This window comes from Schistocerca americana, chromosome 4, assembly GCF_021461395.2.
Source record: "Schistocerca americana isolate TAMUIC-IGC-003095 chromosome 4, iqSchAmer2.1, whole genome shotgun sequence".
Taxonomy (NCBI): domain Eukaryota; kingdom Metazoa; phylum Arthropoda; class Insecta; order Orthoptera; family Acrididae; genus Schistocerca; species Schistocerca americana.
The window spans coordinates 122869585-122890760 of record NC_060122.1 but is presented as its reverse complement, the minus strand read 5'-3'; the positions used below and the strand labels follow the sequence as shown (position 1 = coordinate 122890760).

Below are 21176 nucleotides of genomic sequence, written 5' to 3'. Positions count from 1 at the left end.
ATTCGTTTAGCGACATTAAACCCGACGATGTGTATTTGACCACAATGAAAAATGCTCCTGTCATTGCACAGAAAAAGGCGAATATGTCCTGGGCAGAGTTAGGGATATAAAAGAAGGGAGCTAGGTTTTCGTCTTATTTGGCAGCTAGAAAGACATTAAAATCACAACATCTTGACATATTCACGTGTTTTCACTAGTTACTATTAGTGCCCATGTATGTAAAATGATGCATCGTGTCATGTAAAGTAACACGATACATGATGCCATGTCGTATAACATGACATATGCCATCACGTCATCTAACAGGGTACTGCCAAATGACGCAACTTGTCATCAAAGTTTTGGATGCTTGTATCCCCATTCTGGGATATTTTCTGTTATAGATGCACTGTCAACCTTGGATACTTCCCATTGCACATGCATCCCATCTCTAGAAATACATAAATTTGTGTCTATTTGTCCTTACACCCCTGTCCATGCATGCAACAAGGAGTGGGTTTGAGGGAGACATGGTACCATTGGAGATAAAAATAAAATTAACTCTCCCTCCACCCACCCATCGACCTACCCTCACACACACACACACACACACACACGGAAAGACACACACACACACACACACACACACACACACACACACACACACACACACACACAATAATCAAAAAGCTGTTGCAGTATCCCCCAGGGAACAAATCGATTCCCAGAAAATTTATCCCCCCAGAAAAACTTTTTTTAGGTATTAAATGTCTGCTATATGATATTACATTTTGTTTTCTGTAGCTGGCGAATCTTCTGGATTTTGGGCATATGATCAGGGGCTTTAGCCTATATATTGCGAGGTGCAGGTGTGCCAACAGCAGCTAAGAGAGCTCACTGTGCTGAGGAAGTAGCGTAGCTCTAAAAAAAAGCGCAAATATGTCAACATGTTTTGATTTCAATGACTTTGAAGCTACCATCTAAGTCAACAAGCTAGTTCACTTCTTTTAAATGGTTCAAATGGCTCTGAGCACTATAGGACTCAACTTCTGAGGTCATCAGTCCCCTAGAACCTAGAACTACTTAAACCTAACTAACCTAAGGACATCACACACATCCATGCCCGGGGCAGGATTCAAACCTGCGACCGTAGCGAACGTGCGGTTCCAGACTGTAGCGCCTAGAGCCGCTCGGCCACCCCGGCCGGCTCCCTTATTTTACAGTCCTAACTCTGGCAAAGACATATTCGCATTCTTTTGTGCATTTTTCATTCTCGTTCCCAACTTTTACTCTACCATAATTTTGCCGATAGGCCGCCACAGCATCGCAACCGGTGCAGACTCTTGTTGACTCAGCTGACGACTGATCCGGTGTCTTTTTATTGTCTTTCGAACCATTTTGTTTATATCGTGGCAACGTATGAAGCTTTCATAAAGGAACAGTACGACCATTAATTACATGTATTCGTCTTTGAAACAGTTTTCCACTTGTGTGAAATATAGAAATGGCGTGTTTCAAAAAGCTCCCCGAAAAGCTTGTTTGTCTTTGTACGTGCTACACTTAGAGCCACTTTAAACCGTTGTATCTCCACAACGGAAAAAGAATGTTGTATAAAAAATTTGTTTTGACTTTATCCAAATAACGTGATCTTTGTGGCTTCCGATCTTGTGTTGCTGCATTGCGGAGGATGTATCGAGAATGATGAGGCGTTTCCACAAATTGTCCTTGTCAAGTGCGTGTACTGTTGCGTTGCACTGTGTTTTTATCAATCCATGGACACTCCAAAAACAACAATGTCAGAAATTGAGTCCGCCTTGGTGCAAAACATCTTGTTATTCGTTTATTTGTTTATTTCCCCAAAGTGGTTTCAGCGACAAATATCACCATCATCAGTGGGTTTCTTAAATCTGAAACATGCAGAAAATAGCATGCTTATAGAAACACAGTGGCACATTATTACATTTTTATTATTTGTTTTTTTGAGATATAGTTTTCTATGGATACTTTCATACTACCTTATTTATTGTATGTTACGGCACATTTTTAAGAACTATTGTCGTTGTTTGAGACATATTTTCTACATTTTCTGTGCGCTTTTTTTTCAGTTCGCTGACGAATAAGTTTAGAGAAACAGGACATTTAAATACTGCATATGCTAACATACATTGTTTAAAGCTATTTTCTAGCTTTCTTTACCAAATAATAGAGGTTTAGTGTCTGGTTATAATTATTGCCGGTTAAATGGTATTGTTTCGTCAGCGAATAATACTTCAGATTGGTGACACCCAAACAGGGATTGTAGACAAATACATTCTTCAGATAAGTAAGTTTGTTGTGTGGAAAACAGACATTCCCCATTTCTTTAATGCCTTTTATACGGTTCCAGCCGTTGGATTTGCCCTACTCCTTTTGTTAGGTGTGGTGATTCTACCAGAGAGTGGAGTCGAGAGCGTAGTTTGTCGGAACGTTTCCATGTAGCAAAACGTGACAAAGATGAGCAGTCAGCCCTCCTAAATACTGAGCAGGAAAAGGCATTCTTTACTTGTCCTCTGCACATCCTCAATCGTCTGTCATACACATCAGAAAATCTCGAAAACCACATTCGTGGGAAAATATTGGAAACTTGACTATGTGTTTCTCGACACAGGGAGTCATTAACACTCGTGAGGTCCCTATAGGAATTGTTAAGCGATATCGGGAGTTCAAAAGATATGTGAGTCGTATTGTTTGTTTCTATCTTCCCATTGATATATTTCTCTTGGCATTTACCTTCCAATCTTTAGACAGTCATCCTTTAGAAGTTATCCCTGAAAATGATAAGCTCTGTTTAGAGGAAAAATGTGAAGAACAGTTTTCAGACCTTCTCGTGACGGACACAACGTTGTCTTATCCACGTTTCACCAAATCTCGTGGCAATATGTAATCTGCATCGACCACATTCCGTTACATCAAAGTAAATAAAGGGTCTAAAAATTTACATTTTTCTGAAGGTGCTTTTGTGGGATTTTGTCTTTACACAAGAAGATTGCAGCATGTTAGTTTTTAAAACCATCTCAGACACTATTTTGTTTCTCAGTAGTGAAAACAGAAAAGTTCCCTCATTATCAGTATGTAATGCACGTCCAGTAAAACTGTAAGCGATAATGACTGACAGAATATTAAGGATAGAGACTGACAGGCATGCACAGAAAGCGTGTGCACTACGGCACAGCTTCCTCCGAATCAGCAATATACAGTTCATGAATAGGTCAATCACTACACATGTGCATTTGCAAAGCATTGGCCGTCACTAATGCCATCTTTCTCTTTTTCAGGGATTACTACTACGACAGGTAAGCGAGACTGGTGAGGTGGTAGTTGTCGAAAGCACAAGTAAGTGACTGCCACATTTTCTTATTTCAGTAGCTGCGAAGGGAAAATAATTCTGTTCGACAACAAATAGTGACAACAAAACGTAAATCTCGAAATTAAGTGACGTCTTGTGTGAAGTAAGTGTTACGCCTGATACGAGATTAAATCTCTATTGAATGGTCTAAAGTATTTCTTACAGTAATAGTAATAACACGCTGGTGTGCAGTACTTAAGGACGAAACTAAGCCTCTCAGTAAGTGTTACTGCCAAGTAACATAGCTTGACGAGACTTGGAACAAACGGAATTAGTATAAATACGTAATGAGGCGAAAATAAATGACACTTTTTTTCAAAGACAGTAATGGCGCTTAAGTCATCAAAATGTATGATGATCTTCTATACATTACAGGGCGTGTGATCACCACGGATGGCAGGGCAAGCTCTGCAACGTGCTCTCATACCTGCCACAGAGATGGTAAGGCGTCTATACGGCAGGTCGTTGCAATCTTCAGCCAACACGGCCGACAGCTGCTGGATGGTCGATGGTGCACGTAAACTTACTGCAGCACGCCTCTCCAACGTACCCCAGTAGCTATCGACGTGATTAAATTCGGGGAAACGGGCTGACCAGTCTATTCGCCGAATATCCTCCTGTTCCAAGGACTGGCCCACCTGCACTTGGGGAAGGAGGACAGTGCCACAATATCACTGACCTGTGATGTACCGTGTTCACTGATTTGGAAGTCACCGCGCTCATGGTGGTCAATATTTGGTGGTGGTTGGCTATATGTTACAAGTACTTATGACTTCAGAATCTTTGAACGTTGTACACTCGCTGGTCAGTGTTGTTGTGACATTGTAAACATTCCTCGCGTGCTTCGCTTCAGGGGTGTATTCGGCCCTGGCTTATTTTGTATGGAATACAGAGCATCGGACAACGCAGGTGGAGGTGCCCTTTGCATGAGAGAACGTTCAGCGAGTAGCTGCCCTGTCCATTCCTCCACTTGAATGCAATCGAGCAGGTGTGAGATGCTTGCAACAGGCCCAAATGCACCACCGACCAGGCGGCACTCGTCAATCGAGCTGGTGGAGGAATGGTACGCCCTACCAGAAGAACTCCCTAGCAACCTTGTATCCAGTATGGGAGCGCGCTGCAGAGCACACATTCCCGTCAGTGGTGATCACAACCCTATTAAGAACCATGTCCCCCGTTTCGTACTGTCCAGGGGACTACCATGAATCATGGTGACAGCAGCGTAATTATTTTCTTTTCGTATTTCTTTCTGTGACACATGATACGAAAGTTACTTTCATCCTTTCGTTCTGCACACCAGTGTATTATTAACGTTGGTATTTTTTTATCTTTATTTCACACTTCAAATTCAGCAAGACCAAATTGAGGAGCAAATCTCCAAGGTCATGAAACGTGTCAGTACATGAAATTACGACTTAAAAGTAATAAGAGATAAAACAAAATGTTTATGAAAACAAAAGAAACAAGCCATAAGCTTAAGTAAACGCAATCGCAGGAAACATAGGACTGAGCTTAATTTTTCAAGGAATTCCTCGACAGAATAGGAGTGACCCATGAGGAAACTCTTCCGTTTCAATTTCAAACCGCGTGGATCACTGCTAAGATCTTTGAATTATTGTGTCAGCTTATTCAAAATGGATGCAGCAGTATACTGCACACCTTTCTGCAGAAGAGTCAAGGAAGTGCGATCCAAATGCAGATTATATTTCTGCCTAGTATTAACTGAGTGAAAGCTGCTAATTCCTGGGAATAAGCTGATACTGTTACCAAGAAACGAGAGTAAAGAATGTATATATTGAGAGACCAATGTCAGAACACCGAGACAGGTGAACAGAGGTCGACAAGGTGTTCGAGAACTTACACCACTTACTGCCCCAACTACCCGTTTCTGAACTAAAAACATCCTTTGAGAACGGGAAGAGTTACCCTAAAATATAATAGCATATAACATAAGCGAATGAAAATAAGCAAAGTAGACTAATTTTAATGGCAGATAGGGGAATGCCTCCTAGATATAGGTGGTACTGGGGAAATCAAATACCCAGGGCGGACCAAAAACTAACGAAATGTAGCGTCTGAACTCCTAGAGGAGCGGCTACAAACAGCGTCTGTTCTCCATGTTAGGAGCGGCTGAACACACACTCTGGAACTTACAATCCCAGTTTTAACCTCGGAATGGTCCAAAAAGCCATCTCCCTCTGGAATTTCAAACAACTATGCATGATGTCAATTTCTCTAGATAGAACTACTCCAGGAGGTAGCCAATCCTCCGCCGCTAACAGCAGCGCAATCAGGCCTAAGGATTCTGGAGAGCCTGAAGCACCATGTCGTTCAAGAAATTCAAAATCCTCTAAACTGAAGAAAAACAACGTACATTTGTTTGGAACCCTAAATATTAACTCGCTCTTGAAGCCGGGAAAACTGAAGCAGCTCACCAAAGTCTTGAAGGTATATAAAATCCAAATATGTGCGCTGCAGGAAACCAGATTTACAGATGAAGATTTAATGGATTATGAAGGATACAGGATATTTAAAGGAAACAAAGGCTGGAACCCATGTGGAAGAGGCCTTCCCCACCTTGGAACAGGCTTCATCGTGAAATCTAACTGGGTAAACTCAATAACCGACTTCCAGTCACCTAATGAACGCTTGTCTTTTCTCACATTCCGCGCCCTAAATAAAACCTATACACTTATTAATTGCCACGAACCCATCAACAATGACAATAAGAAAAACCCTCAGAAAGTAGATACATATTGGGAATCTCTAGACCACGAACTTTCTAAAATCCCAACATCAAATGTGAAAATACTGTTTGGGGACTTCAATGCACAAATAGGCCGAGAAAAAAAATACAAAAAAACAGTAGGAAACTACCCGGCTCACAAAAGGACAAACAGAAATGGAGAAAGATTAATAGAACTATGCAAGGGTCATAACTTAAAATTAATGTCTACAAATTTCAAAAAACCTCCTAAGAAACAGAAAACATGGAAATCACCAAACACAAGTATTGGAGAGTTCCAGATAGATCACATAGCCATCACACACTATAATCAAAAAGAAATAATGAATGTGAGAGTTCGGAAAGGGGCAAACATTGTAACTGACCACCACTTATCGACAATCAAATTAAATTTCATACCACAAAGAAAGAAACAAATACAAAACAGGAAAACTCAAAAGATAGACGCAAACATCTTGAAAGAGAAAAGAGAAGAATTGTGTCAAAACATAGTTATATGTTAGGATAAATGGGAAGATATTAAAGAAGGAATGATAAGATCTGCTCAAGAAGTCGCAAAAATGAAAAAGAGAAAGAAACACGAATGGTGGGATGAGATATGTGAGGAAGCAATAGAACAAAGGATGAAGGCATGGAAGAAATGGCACTCAACCAAAAGTGATAAGGACTACCTGGAGTTCAAACAGCAAAGAGCTTCTACAGCAAAACTCATTAGATCAGCAAAAAGACTATTTGAAAAGAACCAACTTACACAAATGGATAAAGATTTTAAGAGAAACAATAACAGATCCTTTTACAGCACATTCAGACAGAAACTACAAAAATATGTAGCACCAAATCTGTGTTTTAAAGATACCACTGGAAAACTGGCAATGAATAATGAAGAAAATTGTGAAATATTAGCAAAATATTTTGAACAACTCCTCAACTGTCAGGAACCTATTGAAAAATTACCAGCCAACACCCCAAATACAGTAAACAATAATTCTGAACCCCCATGCCTAATAGAAATCAGAGAAATCATTAAAAACCTTAAGAACAATAAAGCACCAGGGGAAGACATGATAATTGCAGAAATGTGGAAAAGTGTGGATAATACAACTCAAGAAAAACTACTGGGAATAATCAATGAGATTTGGAGAACGGAACGTATACCGGAAGAATGGAAAACTGCATTAATCCACCCCATCTTCAAGAAAGGGGATAAAACCGATGCAAATAACTACAGAGGGATATCTTTACTTCCGGTAACGTATAAAATTCTATCTAAGGCCCTACAAAACAGATTGGAGAAACAACTTGATCAAGAAATTGGTGAATACCAAGCAGGCTTTAGGAAGGGAAGATCTTGTGTGGAGCAAATTTTAAACTTGAAGTTAATTATTAAATATAGACGATTAAGAGGAAAAGACATCTTTATCACGTTTGTTGACTTCAAGAAGGCGTACGACTCCGTTGACAGAACAACCTTGGTTAACATCCTTAGTGACTTTGGAGCAGACAAGAAAACAGTCGCAATCGTCAAAGAAACACTTACGGATACCTATGCAAAAGCAAAGTTCCGTGGTGAGGTATCCAGACCATTCAAAATCAGAACAGGATTAAGACAAGAAGATGGGTTGTCACCTACCCTATTCAACTGTGTGCTAGAAAAAGTTATTAGAGAGTGGAGGAAGAAAACGACTGAAGAAGGAATACAAAAAATCAGATTAGGAAGAATAAAGGATGGATTAGAAGTAGATTGCCTCGCTTTTGCTGATGACTTAGCGATTCTGGCAGGAAGTTTGGAAGAAGCAGTCAAACAGATCAATATTCTGAATGAAACAGCAGAAAAAGCAGGACTGAAAATCTCCTTTGAAAAGACAGAGTACCTAACCAATGTAAAAGAGGCACCGAACAATATGATTACAAAGTATGGCCAGATAAAGAAGGTTTCTAATTTCAAATATTTAGGGGAAATCATCTAGCCCAATGTTTCAGATAAAGAAGGAAATAAAACAAGAACAAGAAAAATGGAAATGGCATTCCAGCTAACAAAGAATGTGTACAACAAGAAGTCAGTATCAATTAACGCAAAATTAAGGCACTACAACACTGTGATTAAGCCAGAGTGTCTGTATGCATCTGAATGTTTAGCAATGAACACTAACAAGGAAATGGAAGCTATAGCAAAAAAGGAGCGAAAGATCATTAGAAGAGTACTTGGGCCGAGGTTTGAGAATGGGACTTGGAAGCTTAGAAGTAATAGAGAAGTGTATGACAAAATTGAGAAAGTGGGAGATACTATGAGGAAGAGAAGAGTAAGCTTTTACGCCCATTTGAAAAGAATGAATGATGAAAGGCTGACAAAGAAAATATTCATGTTTTTTGACAAGAACCGCAAAACCCAAATTACCTGGTTCAAAGAAGTCAAAGCAGACTTAGAGGAGATGGGTACAGGAGAAGATGATATAACCAACAGAGACTTAATGAGAGACAAAATTCAACTTTTTGAAGGATTTGAAGTGAAGAAGAGAAGAACTGGAGGAACAGTGTGGACAGAAGACCGAAGGGAGCAGCACAGAGAGAGGATGAAGACATATTGGCAGAAGAGAAAAGAGGAGGAGCGCAATAGGAGAAATGTACATTGAAAAATAGTTGTTTAACGCGGTCCCTAGACGGCCAAAATCGGAATTTAAAAAAAAAAAAAATGTCGAGCAGTGAATGTGGCAGCCTTAAGTCCTTGAAAAAGATCCTGAACGTGGGCTTTCCACGACCGTTTACTATCTATCTGAACACCTAGAGTTTTGAACTGTTCAGTTTCACTTATCATATGACCATTCTGTGAAATTAAAACTTCGGGTTTTATTGATTTGTGTGTTAGAAACTGTAAAGATGAGTCTTACTACGATTAAGTGTTAGTTTATTTTCTACAAGCCATCTCGTAATTGCACTATTTAAAACAGAGGCAAAGTTGCACACAACATTCTTTAATACGAAGCTAGTGTCATCAGCAAACAGAAATATTTTAGAATTATCTAATACTAGACGACATATCATTTATTAAAATAAGGAACGGGAGTGGCCCCATCACTGATGCCTGAGGTATCCTCCATCTATTCATTCTTTGATCATATTGTAAAATAATGTCGTCAAGGCAATTTTAAAGCCGAATACAGTACGCACAATCCTGATTGAAGTTCTTGATAGGCGTGTATGAAACCAGCTAACACTTATCAATGCATAGCTGAGAACTTGGCTGTTTGATTCTCAAATTCTAAATTCCTGTATGTATGTATCAAGCTGTCATTGGACGGAAGCGGTAGGAATATCGAATTGTTAAGAAATTAATCTTTTTGCCGTAGTGTTGGAACATACATAGGTGCAGATTTTTCCGAGATCGGTGAACTCTAAAGCAAGGTACGTGTCTAGTTCTACATATTGGGAGCCTATTGGTTGTGAAATGGAAACGAATGGAGGCCCATGTTAAAACAGCAGTGTCCTAGCCCTCTTTTTGTGAGACACCATGTCAGATCTTTCATCGGACTCCAGTTCCTTCCATGTAAACTTCCCCCCCCCCCTCCCCTTTCCCTTGCCCTATTAACAAACGAGATGCATGACCTCCTGCGGTCTCTGAACCTGCTAGCAAGAACGCCTACAACGGCAATGTGGCAACGAGGTGGGAGCACAGTGTGATGCGCTCTAGAAGAGAATAGCGTGCGTTCGTCTAGACACATTTTCATGAAACTATTGACAATGCACTGTTAACCAATTACTGAGAAATATTTCCGATGATAATCATTTACAACGGCGTCGTTGATTTTGTGGTACAGGAAGAGGTACCTCACGTAGACGTAATTATGAACGCTTATCGATACGAGGATTTTTTTTCGTTTGATCATTCTTTATAAAGCTTTTATGCCACGCGGTCATAATAATTAGATGCAAGGCTCAATTCATGATTATTAAAGTAAATGTGGGTAAGAACTGCCCTGTAATTTAAATCGCAAACGAAAGAGCTAGGCTCAGAACCCATAGAATATTTCACGAACTAATTTCCCAACAGTACTTGGGTATATTCAAGGAAAACTTTTAAAGCATTTAACCCCAAAAAGGATAATTCCCAGACTCGGGACATCACAGTATACAGAACGTATGTAACGCACGCAACTGAAATTTTTTTTCGTTATAACGAATATTGATTATTAGTCTGTTTAAATATTAAAAAAAAAATTGTGTTCCCCTTTTTCAGATCTGAAGATGCCAATTTAAATTGCTGAAACTAGTTGTACATATATCTATTTTTGCGGATCAGGGCAAATAAAACTCTTCTTTAAGAAGATTGCATTTTTCAAATTCAAAAATAGCTCTCAGGTAACCAATGTGTTTTTAATACCTGCGATTTTTTCGATACCAAAACACGGAAATGATTAATCCTAGAGGAAAATAATGGGATCTGTTTTAGAAATATTAACCGAAGTTTAATTTTGTATTGGGAAACGTTTTCGATAGAAGCCTCGGTTATTCAAGAAAAAGATAAAAAAGTGACCTTTAAAGGCCGCCCCCTTTCCCTCAACAACACCCCAGCCGTGGGGATTTGTGGCGTGTTGTTCATGACACACCCTATTATCAATGTATAAGAACTGGCGACTACACAACGTTTTTCCCTAATTTTCCTTCGATGACTTGGTCATGTACAGTTCAGTGGCTTCTGTTTACCAAAGTGAGATGTGGTATTGCCGCGCAGTGGTTGTTGCCAACCATTAAACTGTTGTGTAATGTGCTGTACTTCAGCCCAAGGAAACCGTGAGCTACCTGAAGTAATACGAAGTTTTAAAAGCAGCAAGATTTCTATATTGTATTAATATTACGTTATGAGTCCGTGTGCTGCAAGAAGTGAAACTGGCCTGAGTTGTGGTGGGGAATTTGGCAAATCCCGGTTGGCTCATTTAAACGTCGCGCAGTTCAGTGGTACAAAAATAGAAAAACAACACTAGGCGTTGTATTTGGTCAGACTTTTTGAGTAAAATGACGGAATGTCTGTTTTAAACAGTAATGAACTGTCAGTCGTTTGATAATAATTAATTATAGTCAGATTTTTCCAAGGTCAACCTTAAATGTTCTTAAAATAAAAAAAAAATAAAAAAATCAGTAAGCAGCCTTATAATTTGGAGTTTATCGAAAACGGTTTTTTTTTTTTTTTTTATTTTTTGGGATATCATTTCGTGGAACTCTTGACCAAATAATTTTAAATTACTCGACACCAACGTTATCTTAGTGATTGTGTCGGTTTCCAGTTTATTACGTTATTTTGCCCTTTATGCGGTTATGGAAGATAACAGTCTTTCGACGTTGGCTTTGTGGCCTGGAATTGCAAAGTAATATTCTGCCAATTTCAACTATTCCGAACAAAATTTTCGATTATTCCTTCATTTGAAATAAGCTGTCCACTATTCTCGTGCCGAAAGATCTTTTAAAATCAGAGTCGTCTTTCATTTCTTCCATAAATTTCACGAAATTCTGCCGCTAATCAAAGAATGTACTATCATCCACATTTAGGTTGTCCCTAGACAAAGGTTGGAACGTCAGGAAATGTCATCCACTGACATTGCTTTTATTGAGTGCCAAATGCATATATTTATTTTATATTATTATAACTCGCAATATTGTACGTACCTATTAGTCATGTCCACTCTAAGTTCCACCAGCCCATCATATTGATGAGTCTCTCATAGCTTCCTTCAAATTTCGAGGAATTCGAGTGGACAAAAATTTTGCTCCAGAATTGCAAACACTAGTCGATTGCTTCATTGTGTATCTCAACACGGGCAGCACCTATGCTCTAGTGGCTGGACGGGATTGCATCGAATGACCGGTATATTCTAGAGTGCTTTGCCTCTCACAATCGGCCCGTAGCGTGGTCGTAACATAGGGTGCTGAGCTTGTACGGTGGACGAAAAAAAAAAAAAAAAAAAAAAGAGGGAGAGAGGCATAAGAATACTCTGCAAGACACCGTACGGCGCGTGGCAGAGGGCACCCTGTACCACTATTTGCCATTTCCTTTCCTGTTCCACTCGAAATTAGAGCGAGGAAAAATCGACAGTCTACATGCCTCCGTATGAGCCATAATTTTTCACATCTTATCTTTATGGTGCTTACGCGCAATGTATGTTGGCGGAAGTAGAATCGTTCGGCAGTCATCTTCAAATGCGGGTTCTCAAAATTTTCTCAATAGTGATTTTCGAAAAGCACGTCGTTATCCCTCCAGGGATTCTCCTTAGCACTTACGTGTTGTCCCAATCTACCGGTTACAAATCTGGCAGCCCGCCATTGAATTGCTTCTTAGCCTTCCTTCAGTACGACCTGGTACGGATCCCAAACACTCGAGAAGCACCAAAGAATATGTCGCACCAGCGTTCTATATGCTGTCTCCTTTACGGATGAACCACTCTTTTCCTAAAATCCTCCCAATAAACCGTAGTCGACTATTCGGCTTTCCCACCACAGTTCTCACGTGCTCGTTCCACATGGTATCGCTCCAGACCGTTACGGACAGGTATTTAAACGACTTGACTGCGTGAATTAGGACGCTAGTAATGCTGTATCCGAACATTATAGGTTTGGTTCAAATGGTTCAAATGGCTCTGAGCACTATGCGACTTAACATCTGCGGTCATCAGTAACCTAGAACTTAGAACTACTTAAACCTAACTAGCCTAAGGACATCACACACATCCATGCCCGAGGCAGGATTCGAACCTGCGACCGTAGCAGTCGCGCGGTTCCGGACTGCGCGCCTAGAACCGCTAGACCACTACGGTCGGCATTATAGGTTTGTCCCGACTACTCATCCCCACTGACTTATATTTTTTCGCATTTAGGGCTAGCTGCCATTGATCGCACTAAGTCGTCTTGTGTCTTCCTATAGTCACTCAACTTCGACACCTTACCGTACACCTCGGCATCATCAGCGAACAACCGGAGATTGCTGCCCACCCTGTCAGAAAAATCATTTACGTATACAGAGAACAACAGTGGTCCTTTCACACTTTCTTGGGGCGTTCCTGACGATAAACTTGTCTGTGATGAACACTCGCCGTCGAGGACAACATAGTGGGTCCTATTATTTAAGATGCCTTCGAGCCACCCACATATATGTGAACTTATTCCATATACTCGTACATTCGTTAACAGCCTGTAGTGGGGCACCGTGTCGTATGCTTTTCGGAAATCTACAAATATGGAATCTGTCTGTTGCCCTTAATCCATACTTCGCAGTATATCGTGCGAGAAACGGGCAAGCTGAGTTCCGCATGAGCGAGGCTTTCTATAACCATGATGATTCGTGAGCATAAGCTTCTCAGTCTGAAGGCAGTTTATTATATTCGAACTGAGAATATGTTCACGCGTTCCGCAGGAAACCGAATTTAGGCTATTGGTCTCTAATTTTTCGGGTCCGTTCTTTTACCCTTCTTATATACTGGAGTCACCTACGCTTTTTTTCCAGCAGCCTGTGAGTTCGTTTTTTTGGCGAGAAATTCACGATAAATGCAAACTAGGTAATGGGCCAATGTCGTAGAGCACTCTTTGTAAAATCGAACTGGGATTCCATCCGGACTTGCTGATTTACTTGCTTTCAAATCTTTCAATTGTTTCTCCACGCCAGGCATGCTTATTTCTATGTCGCCCGTACGGGAGTCCACCCGATGGTCAAATGACGGTATGTTTGCACGGTTCTCCTGTGTGAACGATTTCTCGAAGGTGAATTTTAAAAACTTCGGCTTTCGTTTCGGAATCTCCAACTGCCACACCAGATGGTCAACAAGGGAGTGAATGGAAGCCTTGTACACGCTTATACTTACAGTATATCCAGTTATTGCTCGCACTTACGTCGTTGGTTTGGATCTATTCTTAGTTGTACATTATCGTCTCCATCGCAGAAAAGCCTAACAAAGGCAGGACAGGCAACACTTGAAGATATGTTGCAGGAAATACCTTAAGAAGGCGGACATATACGGCTCGAGCCGGACACAAACGGCTAAAGCCTGACACTTGGCAAATCTAGGTGGGAAGGACGCCTTCCTTGACTGTCACGTGACGCAGTACGGACATGGCCTAAGTGAGTCAAGGCACTGACTGAGCGACAGTTCCAAGCGAGTGCTGTAGCACACATGGGTGAAAGCCTGGTATTAGCTGTGCTGCCAGTTTGCTGCTATTTATTGACCTATTGTATTACTCCTAAGATATTTCTTATCTGTTGGTAATGCGGTAACAAATTAATTTAAACGTGTCGATGAATATTTACGGTGCAACGTGGTATAAAAGCGTCGTTACGACTTGAAAGTTCCGCCGTCTGATCGCTATGCATGCGACAAAATGCGCTGGTTCTATTCGTGATAGACAGGTAGGGTCAAGTGTTTCGGGTAGCTAGCGAACCTTTGTATACGCAATAGAAGGGTAGTTTTACTGTAACCACCGCACAGTGCGGGATGCATTTTTGTATATCAGACACTTTCTCCAGTATAGGTAAATGGAGCAAAGTGGTTGTTTCTTTTTGCACTAGATGTAGTCAACGGCGCGCCTAAACGGACCTCTCGAGGTACCATTTAATTCAAGGGTGGATCTCGTGGAAACCCGAAAAGAGTGTTTTTCTCCATTTATTTGGCGTTAGTAGCGGATACCTAAATAACTAACCGCAGAAAATTGCTCAAATTATAATGCTATACTCTCTAGGGCATTTAACCAGAAGTACCATCTTCCCGTTTTGAAAAATCTTTATCCATTATCGAGAAATACTTGGACAAAGCTTTTAGGTATCAAAACCGAACGGCGAATTACAAGGCGGCTATGCACAGCAAATGGCTAAAAATTTTACAATAAATTCCTAAAAGACCGGTCTCGACGAAAAATAAAATATTCTTGATATCATTATCCATTTCCGAGATTCATATTATGCTAAGTTACCCTACTTCTGCACGTGAAGTACGCACATAATATAGGGCGTGGGGCGAAAACGTAGTTTGTAAAGTAGCGTAGCACGTAGATAGTGTCTCCGTCGTCATTAGAAGTGATCTGGGACCCCCATGTTGTAGTACTGAACCACATACAAAATTTTTGTGCATGCAAACTCCAGTTTGACTTCTAAAAGCAGTTTTCCGTATTTTCAGTTTCACGTAAGTGAATTATCAAAATTTTACTGACCCATGAAGTTCTTTACGCACGAGTGATAAGCCCTACTGTAGCATGGAAAAGAAAGGAACCACAGGAAATTCGTTTCTTCCGAAGCACAAGAACAGCTTATATGAAACTAAATGAATTTTATCCATAGTGGATGCTGTTGAACTCCGTGACTGTTCCTTTACAGGGTGTAGAAAAATTTCCGCTGCCAGTCACGATATTGTGACTGGTAGCCGAAATTTTTCTACACCTGATATGGAACTGTTTAAAAGGCTCTGATTGAAATGTGGGATACGAGTTGCCTCATTATTACTTCCTCGGTACCTTTAAAAAAATTTCAAGAATTTTGGAATGCAAACATGTTCGTGCTTTTTTATACTGAAAGAGAAGGAGGCAGTGGCTGTGGGAAGGATGAAAAAGAAATAAGTGCTGGAAGACAGCAGAGAGTGATTGTGGTATAGAAAAAGCGAATGAGATACTGGCAGTGCGACAGGAAGAGAGCAACAACTGAAACGTCCCCTTAGAAAAGTTTATGAGTTACTGTGCTGATAAACCTCTTACATTATTTGATTTTCAAAAAGCTGAGCAAAACTGAACGTACTCAGACATTTCTCTCTTTACTTATTCAGATCAACACTAAACTGACAAACAATATTTTTAGCGCAACGCAATCTGACTTTCAATAATCCCTACAAAAGAATGGCCCTGACTAACATTAACCTATACCTTTCAGGAATCACTTACTCCACAAAAATCTTCGTTACTCGAACTACTGCAATACAGCGAGCGCCACTACCGCCAGCTAAATAAAATATTCTAACTACTGAAGTCACTAACTACTGATAGGCATAGTTAGCAAATAAAAGATTTTGATAGAGAACAAACAATGTATTTACCTTAATAATGTTCCAAAGTCATTATATATATATATATATATATATATATATATATATATATATATATATATATATCAGTTCATGACATCTAGTCTTACAAATTTACTGTCTCTGATGGACACACGTCCGGATCATCACATCCATCACTGCTGGCGGCTCACCTCCAACTGCGCAACGCTACGCGGTGTTAACAGCCAACTGCCCAACACTACAATAGCAAATTCCAACAATGCAAACCAGCCACAGACTGCACACAGCACAGTCAGTGATTTTCATATAGAGCGCTACTTGGCGTTACCAACATAAAAACCTAAACAGCCTACTTACACAACGTAGCAGTCAAACATAGTTGACAGTGGCAGAACATTCTAGAAAAATAGTGAAGGAGACAGTGCCAGTGGGAGAGGAATAAAGAAAACGAGAAAGTGGAGTTTGGTGAGAGCAGTTAGTCTACAGTGACGACAAGGAACGGAGAGATACTGACAGAGAGACACAAAGAGATAATGGCAAGTGTGTGTGTGTGTGTGTGTGTGTGTGTGTGTGTGTGTGGTTTGAGGTTTTCGGGCGCTAAACAGCGTGGTCATCAGCGCCCAGAGATAATGGCAATTACTTGGTCTGTAAGAGTGAGCGAGAATGGGCGCAAGGTAGTGGATGGGCAAGAGCGACTTACAGCGATGGACTATGGGGTGTGAGACAGTTACGGTTAGGGAAGGTTGTGTCAGAGGGACGTGAGTTGCATGTTACAACGATCGTGAATGCAAAATTTCTAGAAAAAAAAACTGTTACGGTCTCTGGGGAAGGTAGAATGTGGCAGTTGGTGTCATATTTTTCAGTAAGAGTCTTTTACACAGCAGCATATTCGCATTTTTTTTTGTATTCCGACAAGAGAATTTGCCACTAGTAGTACATGATTGGGAAACTTGAATCGCTGCTCTGACGCATCCATGAAGAGCAGCAGAAGTTTCTTCTTCATTTTCTTGGCAGTAAAGTCTAGTGACAACAAAGTTGTCCTGTATTTTGCGTACTGTTATCTTATTCCAGAGTTACCAGTTGACGTGCAACGGGGCCTTCGTTAAACTGTAATAACAAGCTGTGTGGCAGTGGATAGGAAACAGAGCTGCCAAGGTAATAAAGGACCTCAGTCAGTGAAACATGATACGTATTCAAGCATACTGGAACTCATTGTAACCCGAAAAGCTTTTCACTCCAATCATGTGAAATATGTTACCAGCTACAATACGAATTACATGTAGAAATCACTAATATTGTATGAGTGTTGAAGATATAGAGATCAGGTTTTCATTCCAATCACCGCATTTACACAAACCGGTGCAGCACGAAGGAATTATCAGGCTATCCAAATGGTACGAAATCAGTAGGTGTGATGTACACGTACAGCCAAAGGAATGATACCAGTTTCAGAAAAATTTGATAATTTACTCAACAGCAAGGGCTTCGAAAACTGAGCAAGTCAATAACGCGTTGTTCCTCCTCTGGCGCACATTCAAGCAGTTATTGTGGTTGGCATTGTATGGTAGAGTTGTTTGATGTCCTCCTGGAGGATCTAAATTCTGCCCTACTGGTGAGTTAGATCAACAAGGAGTCGAGCTGGTTGGAAAGTCCCGCCAGTAATGCACCAAACATTTTGAGCTTGGGAGAGATTCGGAGACCTCGATGTTCACGCCATGGTTTGGCAAGCACGAAGCAAACAGAAGGAACACTCGCCGTGTGCGAGCGGTAATATCTTAGATGTACCGCTCTACTGTAGGCTTATGGACGACAACCAGAGGGCTCCTGCTATGATAAGAAACGACACCCCAGACCATAGTAGAGAGATCCGTACCTAAAGACTGGAAAACTGCTCTAGTCACACCAATACCCAAGAAAGGAAACAGGAGTAATCCGCTGAATTACAGGCCAATATCACTTACGTCGATTTGCAGTAGGGTTTTGGAACACAACTAGCTCTTTATACTCATCAAGTAATGAGTGCTATCGACAGGAGATGTCAGATTGATTCCATTTTATATATATATATATATATATTTCCAGAAGGCTTTTGACACCGTTCCTCACAAGCATCTTCTAACCAAACTGAGTGCCTATGGAACATCGTCTCCGTTGTGCGACTGTATTCGTGATTTTCTTTCAGCAAGGTCACAGTAATAGACGGAAACACGTCGAGTAGAACAAAAGCAATATCCGGCGCTCCCCAAGGAAGAGTTCCTGTTATACAGGGTGGCCCATTGATAGTGACCGGGCCAAATATCTCACGAAATAAGCGTCATAGGAAAAAACTACAAAGAACGAAACTTGTCTATCTTGAAGGGGTAAACCAGATGGCGCTATGGTTGGGCCGCTAGATGGCGCTGCCATAGGTCAAACGGATATCAACTGCGTTTCTTAAAATAAGAAACCCCATTTTTATGACATGTTCGTGTAGTTCGTAAAGAAATATGAATGTTTTAGTTGGACCACTTATTTCGCTTTCTGATAAATGGCTCTGTAATAGTCACAAACGTGTAAGTATGTGGTATCACGTAACATTCCGCCAGTGCGGACGGTATTTGGTTTGTGATACATTACCCGTGTTAAAATGGACATTTTACCAATTGCGGAAAAGGTCGATATCGTGTTGATGTATGGCTGTTGTTGTTGTTGTTGTGGTCTTCAGTCCGGAGACTGGTTTGATGCAGCTCTCCATGCTGCTCTATCCTGTGCAAGCTTCTTCATCTCCCAGTACCTACTGCAACCTACATCCTTCTGAATCTGCTTAGTGCATTCATCTCTTGGTCTCCCTCTACGATTTTTACCCTCCACGTTGCCCTCCAATACTAAATTGGTGATCCCTTGATGCCTCAGAACATGTCCTACCAACCGATCCCTTCTTCTGGTCAAGTTGTGCCACAAACTTCTCTTCTCCCCAAACCTATTCAATACTTCCTCGTTAGTTATGTGATCTAACCATCTAATCTACAGCATTCTTCTGTAGCACCACATTTCGAAAACTTCTATTCTCTTCTTGTCCAAACTATGTATCGTCCATGTTTCACTTCCATACATGGCTACACTCCATACAAATACTTCCAGAAATGACTTCCTGACACTTAAATCTATACTCGATGTTAACAAATTTCTCTTCTTCAGAAACGCTTTCCTTGCCATTGCCAGTCTACATTTTATATCCTCTCTACTTCGACCATCATCAGTTATTTTGCTCCACAAATAGCAAAACTCCTTTATTACTTTAAGTGTCTCATTTCCTGATCTAATTCCCTCAGCATCACCCGACTTAATTCGACTACATTCCATTATCCTCGTTTTGCTTTTGTTGATGTTCATCTTATATCCTCCTTTCAAGACACTATCCATTCCATTCAACTGCTCTTCCAAGTCCTTTGCTGTCTCTGACAGAAATACAATGTCATCGGCGACCCTCAAAGTTTTTATTTCTTCTCCATGGATTTTAATACCTACTCCGAATTTTTCTTTTGTTTCCTTTATTGCTTGCTCAATATACAGATTGAACAACATCGGGGAGATGCTACAACCCTGTCTCACTCCCTTCCCAACAACTGCTTCCCTTTCATGTCCCTCGACTCTTATAACTGCCATCTGGTTTCTGTACAAATTGTAAATAGCTCCCTGTATTTTACCCCTGCCACCCTCAGAATTTGAAAGAGAGTATTCCAGTCAACATTGTCAAAAGCTTTCTCTAAGTCTACAAATGCTAGAAACGTAGGTTTGCCTTTCCTTAATAATTTTTCTAAGATAAGTCGTAAGGTCAGTATTGCCTCACGTGTTCCAGTATTTCTACAGAATCCAAACTCATCTTCCCCGAGGTCGGCTTCTACCTGTTTTTCCATTCGTCTGTAAAGAATTCTCGTTAGTATTTTGCAGCTGTGGCTTATTAAACTGATTGTTTGGTAATTTTCACATCTGTCAACACCTGCTTTCTTTGGGATTGGAATTATTGTATTCTTCTTGAAGTCTGAGGGTATTTCGCCTGTTTCATACATCTTGCTCACCAGACGGTAGAGTTTTGTCAGGACTGGCTCTCCCAAGGCCGTCAGTAGTTCCAATGGAATGTTGTCTACTCCAGGGGCCTTGTTTCGACTTAGGTCTTTCAGTGCTCTGTCAAACTCTTCACGCAGCATCGTATCTCCCATTTCATCTTCATCTACATCCTCTTCCATTCCCATAATATTGTCCTCAAGTACATCGCCGTGGGTTTCCATCTGAGCTCTTGATGTTCATACAAGTGGTTTTCTTATCTCCAAAGGTCTCTTTAATTTTCCTGTAGGCAGTATCCATCTTACCCCTAGTGAGGTAAGCCTCTGCATCCTTACATTTGTCCTCTAGCTATACCTGCTTAGCCATTTTGCACTTCCAGTCAATCTCATTTTTGAGACGTTTGTATTCCTTTTTGCCTGCTTCATTTACTGCATTTTTATATTTTCTCCTTTCATCAATTAAATTCAATATTTCTTCAGTTACCCAAGGATTTCTACTAGCCCTCGTCTTTTTACCTACTTGATCCTCTGCTGCCTTCACTACTTCATCCCTCAACGCTACCCATTCTTCTTCTACTGTATTTCTTTCCCCCATTCCTGTCAATTGTTCCCTTATGCTCTCCCTGAAACTCTGTACAACCTCTGGTTCTTTCAGTTTATCCAGTTCCCACCTTTTTGTAGTTTCTTCAGTTTTAATCTACGAGTCATAACCAATAGATTGTGGTCAGAGCCCACATCTGCCCCTGGAAATGTCTTACAATTTAAAACCTGGTTCCTAAATCTCTGTCTTACCATTATATAATCTATCTGATACATTTTAGTATCTCCAGGGTTCTTCCATGTATACAACCTACTTTCATGATTCTTAATCCAAGTGTTAGCTATGATTAAGTTGTGCTCTGTGCAAAATTCTACCAGGCGGCTTCCTCTTTCATTTCTTAGCCCCAATCTATATTCAACTACTACGTTTCCTTCTCTCCATTTTCCTACTACCGAATTCC

The 21176-nt window shown here is 40.6% G+C and overlaps 1 protein-coding gene across 1 annotated transcript in view; it reads left to right on the top strand.

Annotated features, from left to right (window-relative positions):
- The window catches only part of LOC124613093 (RNA-binding protein Raly-like), a 1050615-nt gene that overhangs the window by 729953 nt on the left and 299486 nt on the right, over positions 1-21176 (top strand). The window contains exon 5 of the mRNA XM_047141685.1: positions 3294-3311. Within this exon, the coding sequence (XP_046997641.1) occupies positions 3294-3311 (18 nt within the window). The remainder of the gene's footprint in view (positions 1-3293; positions 3312-21176) is intronic.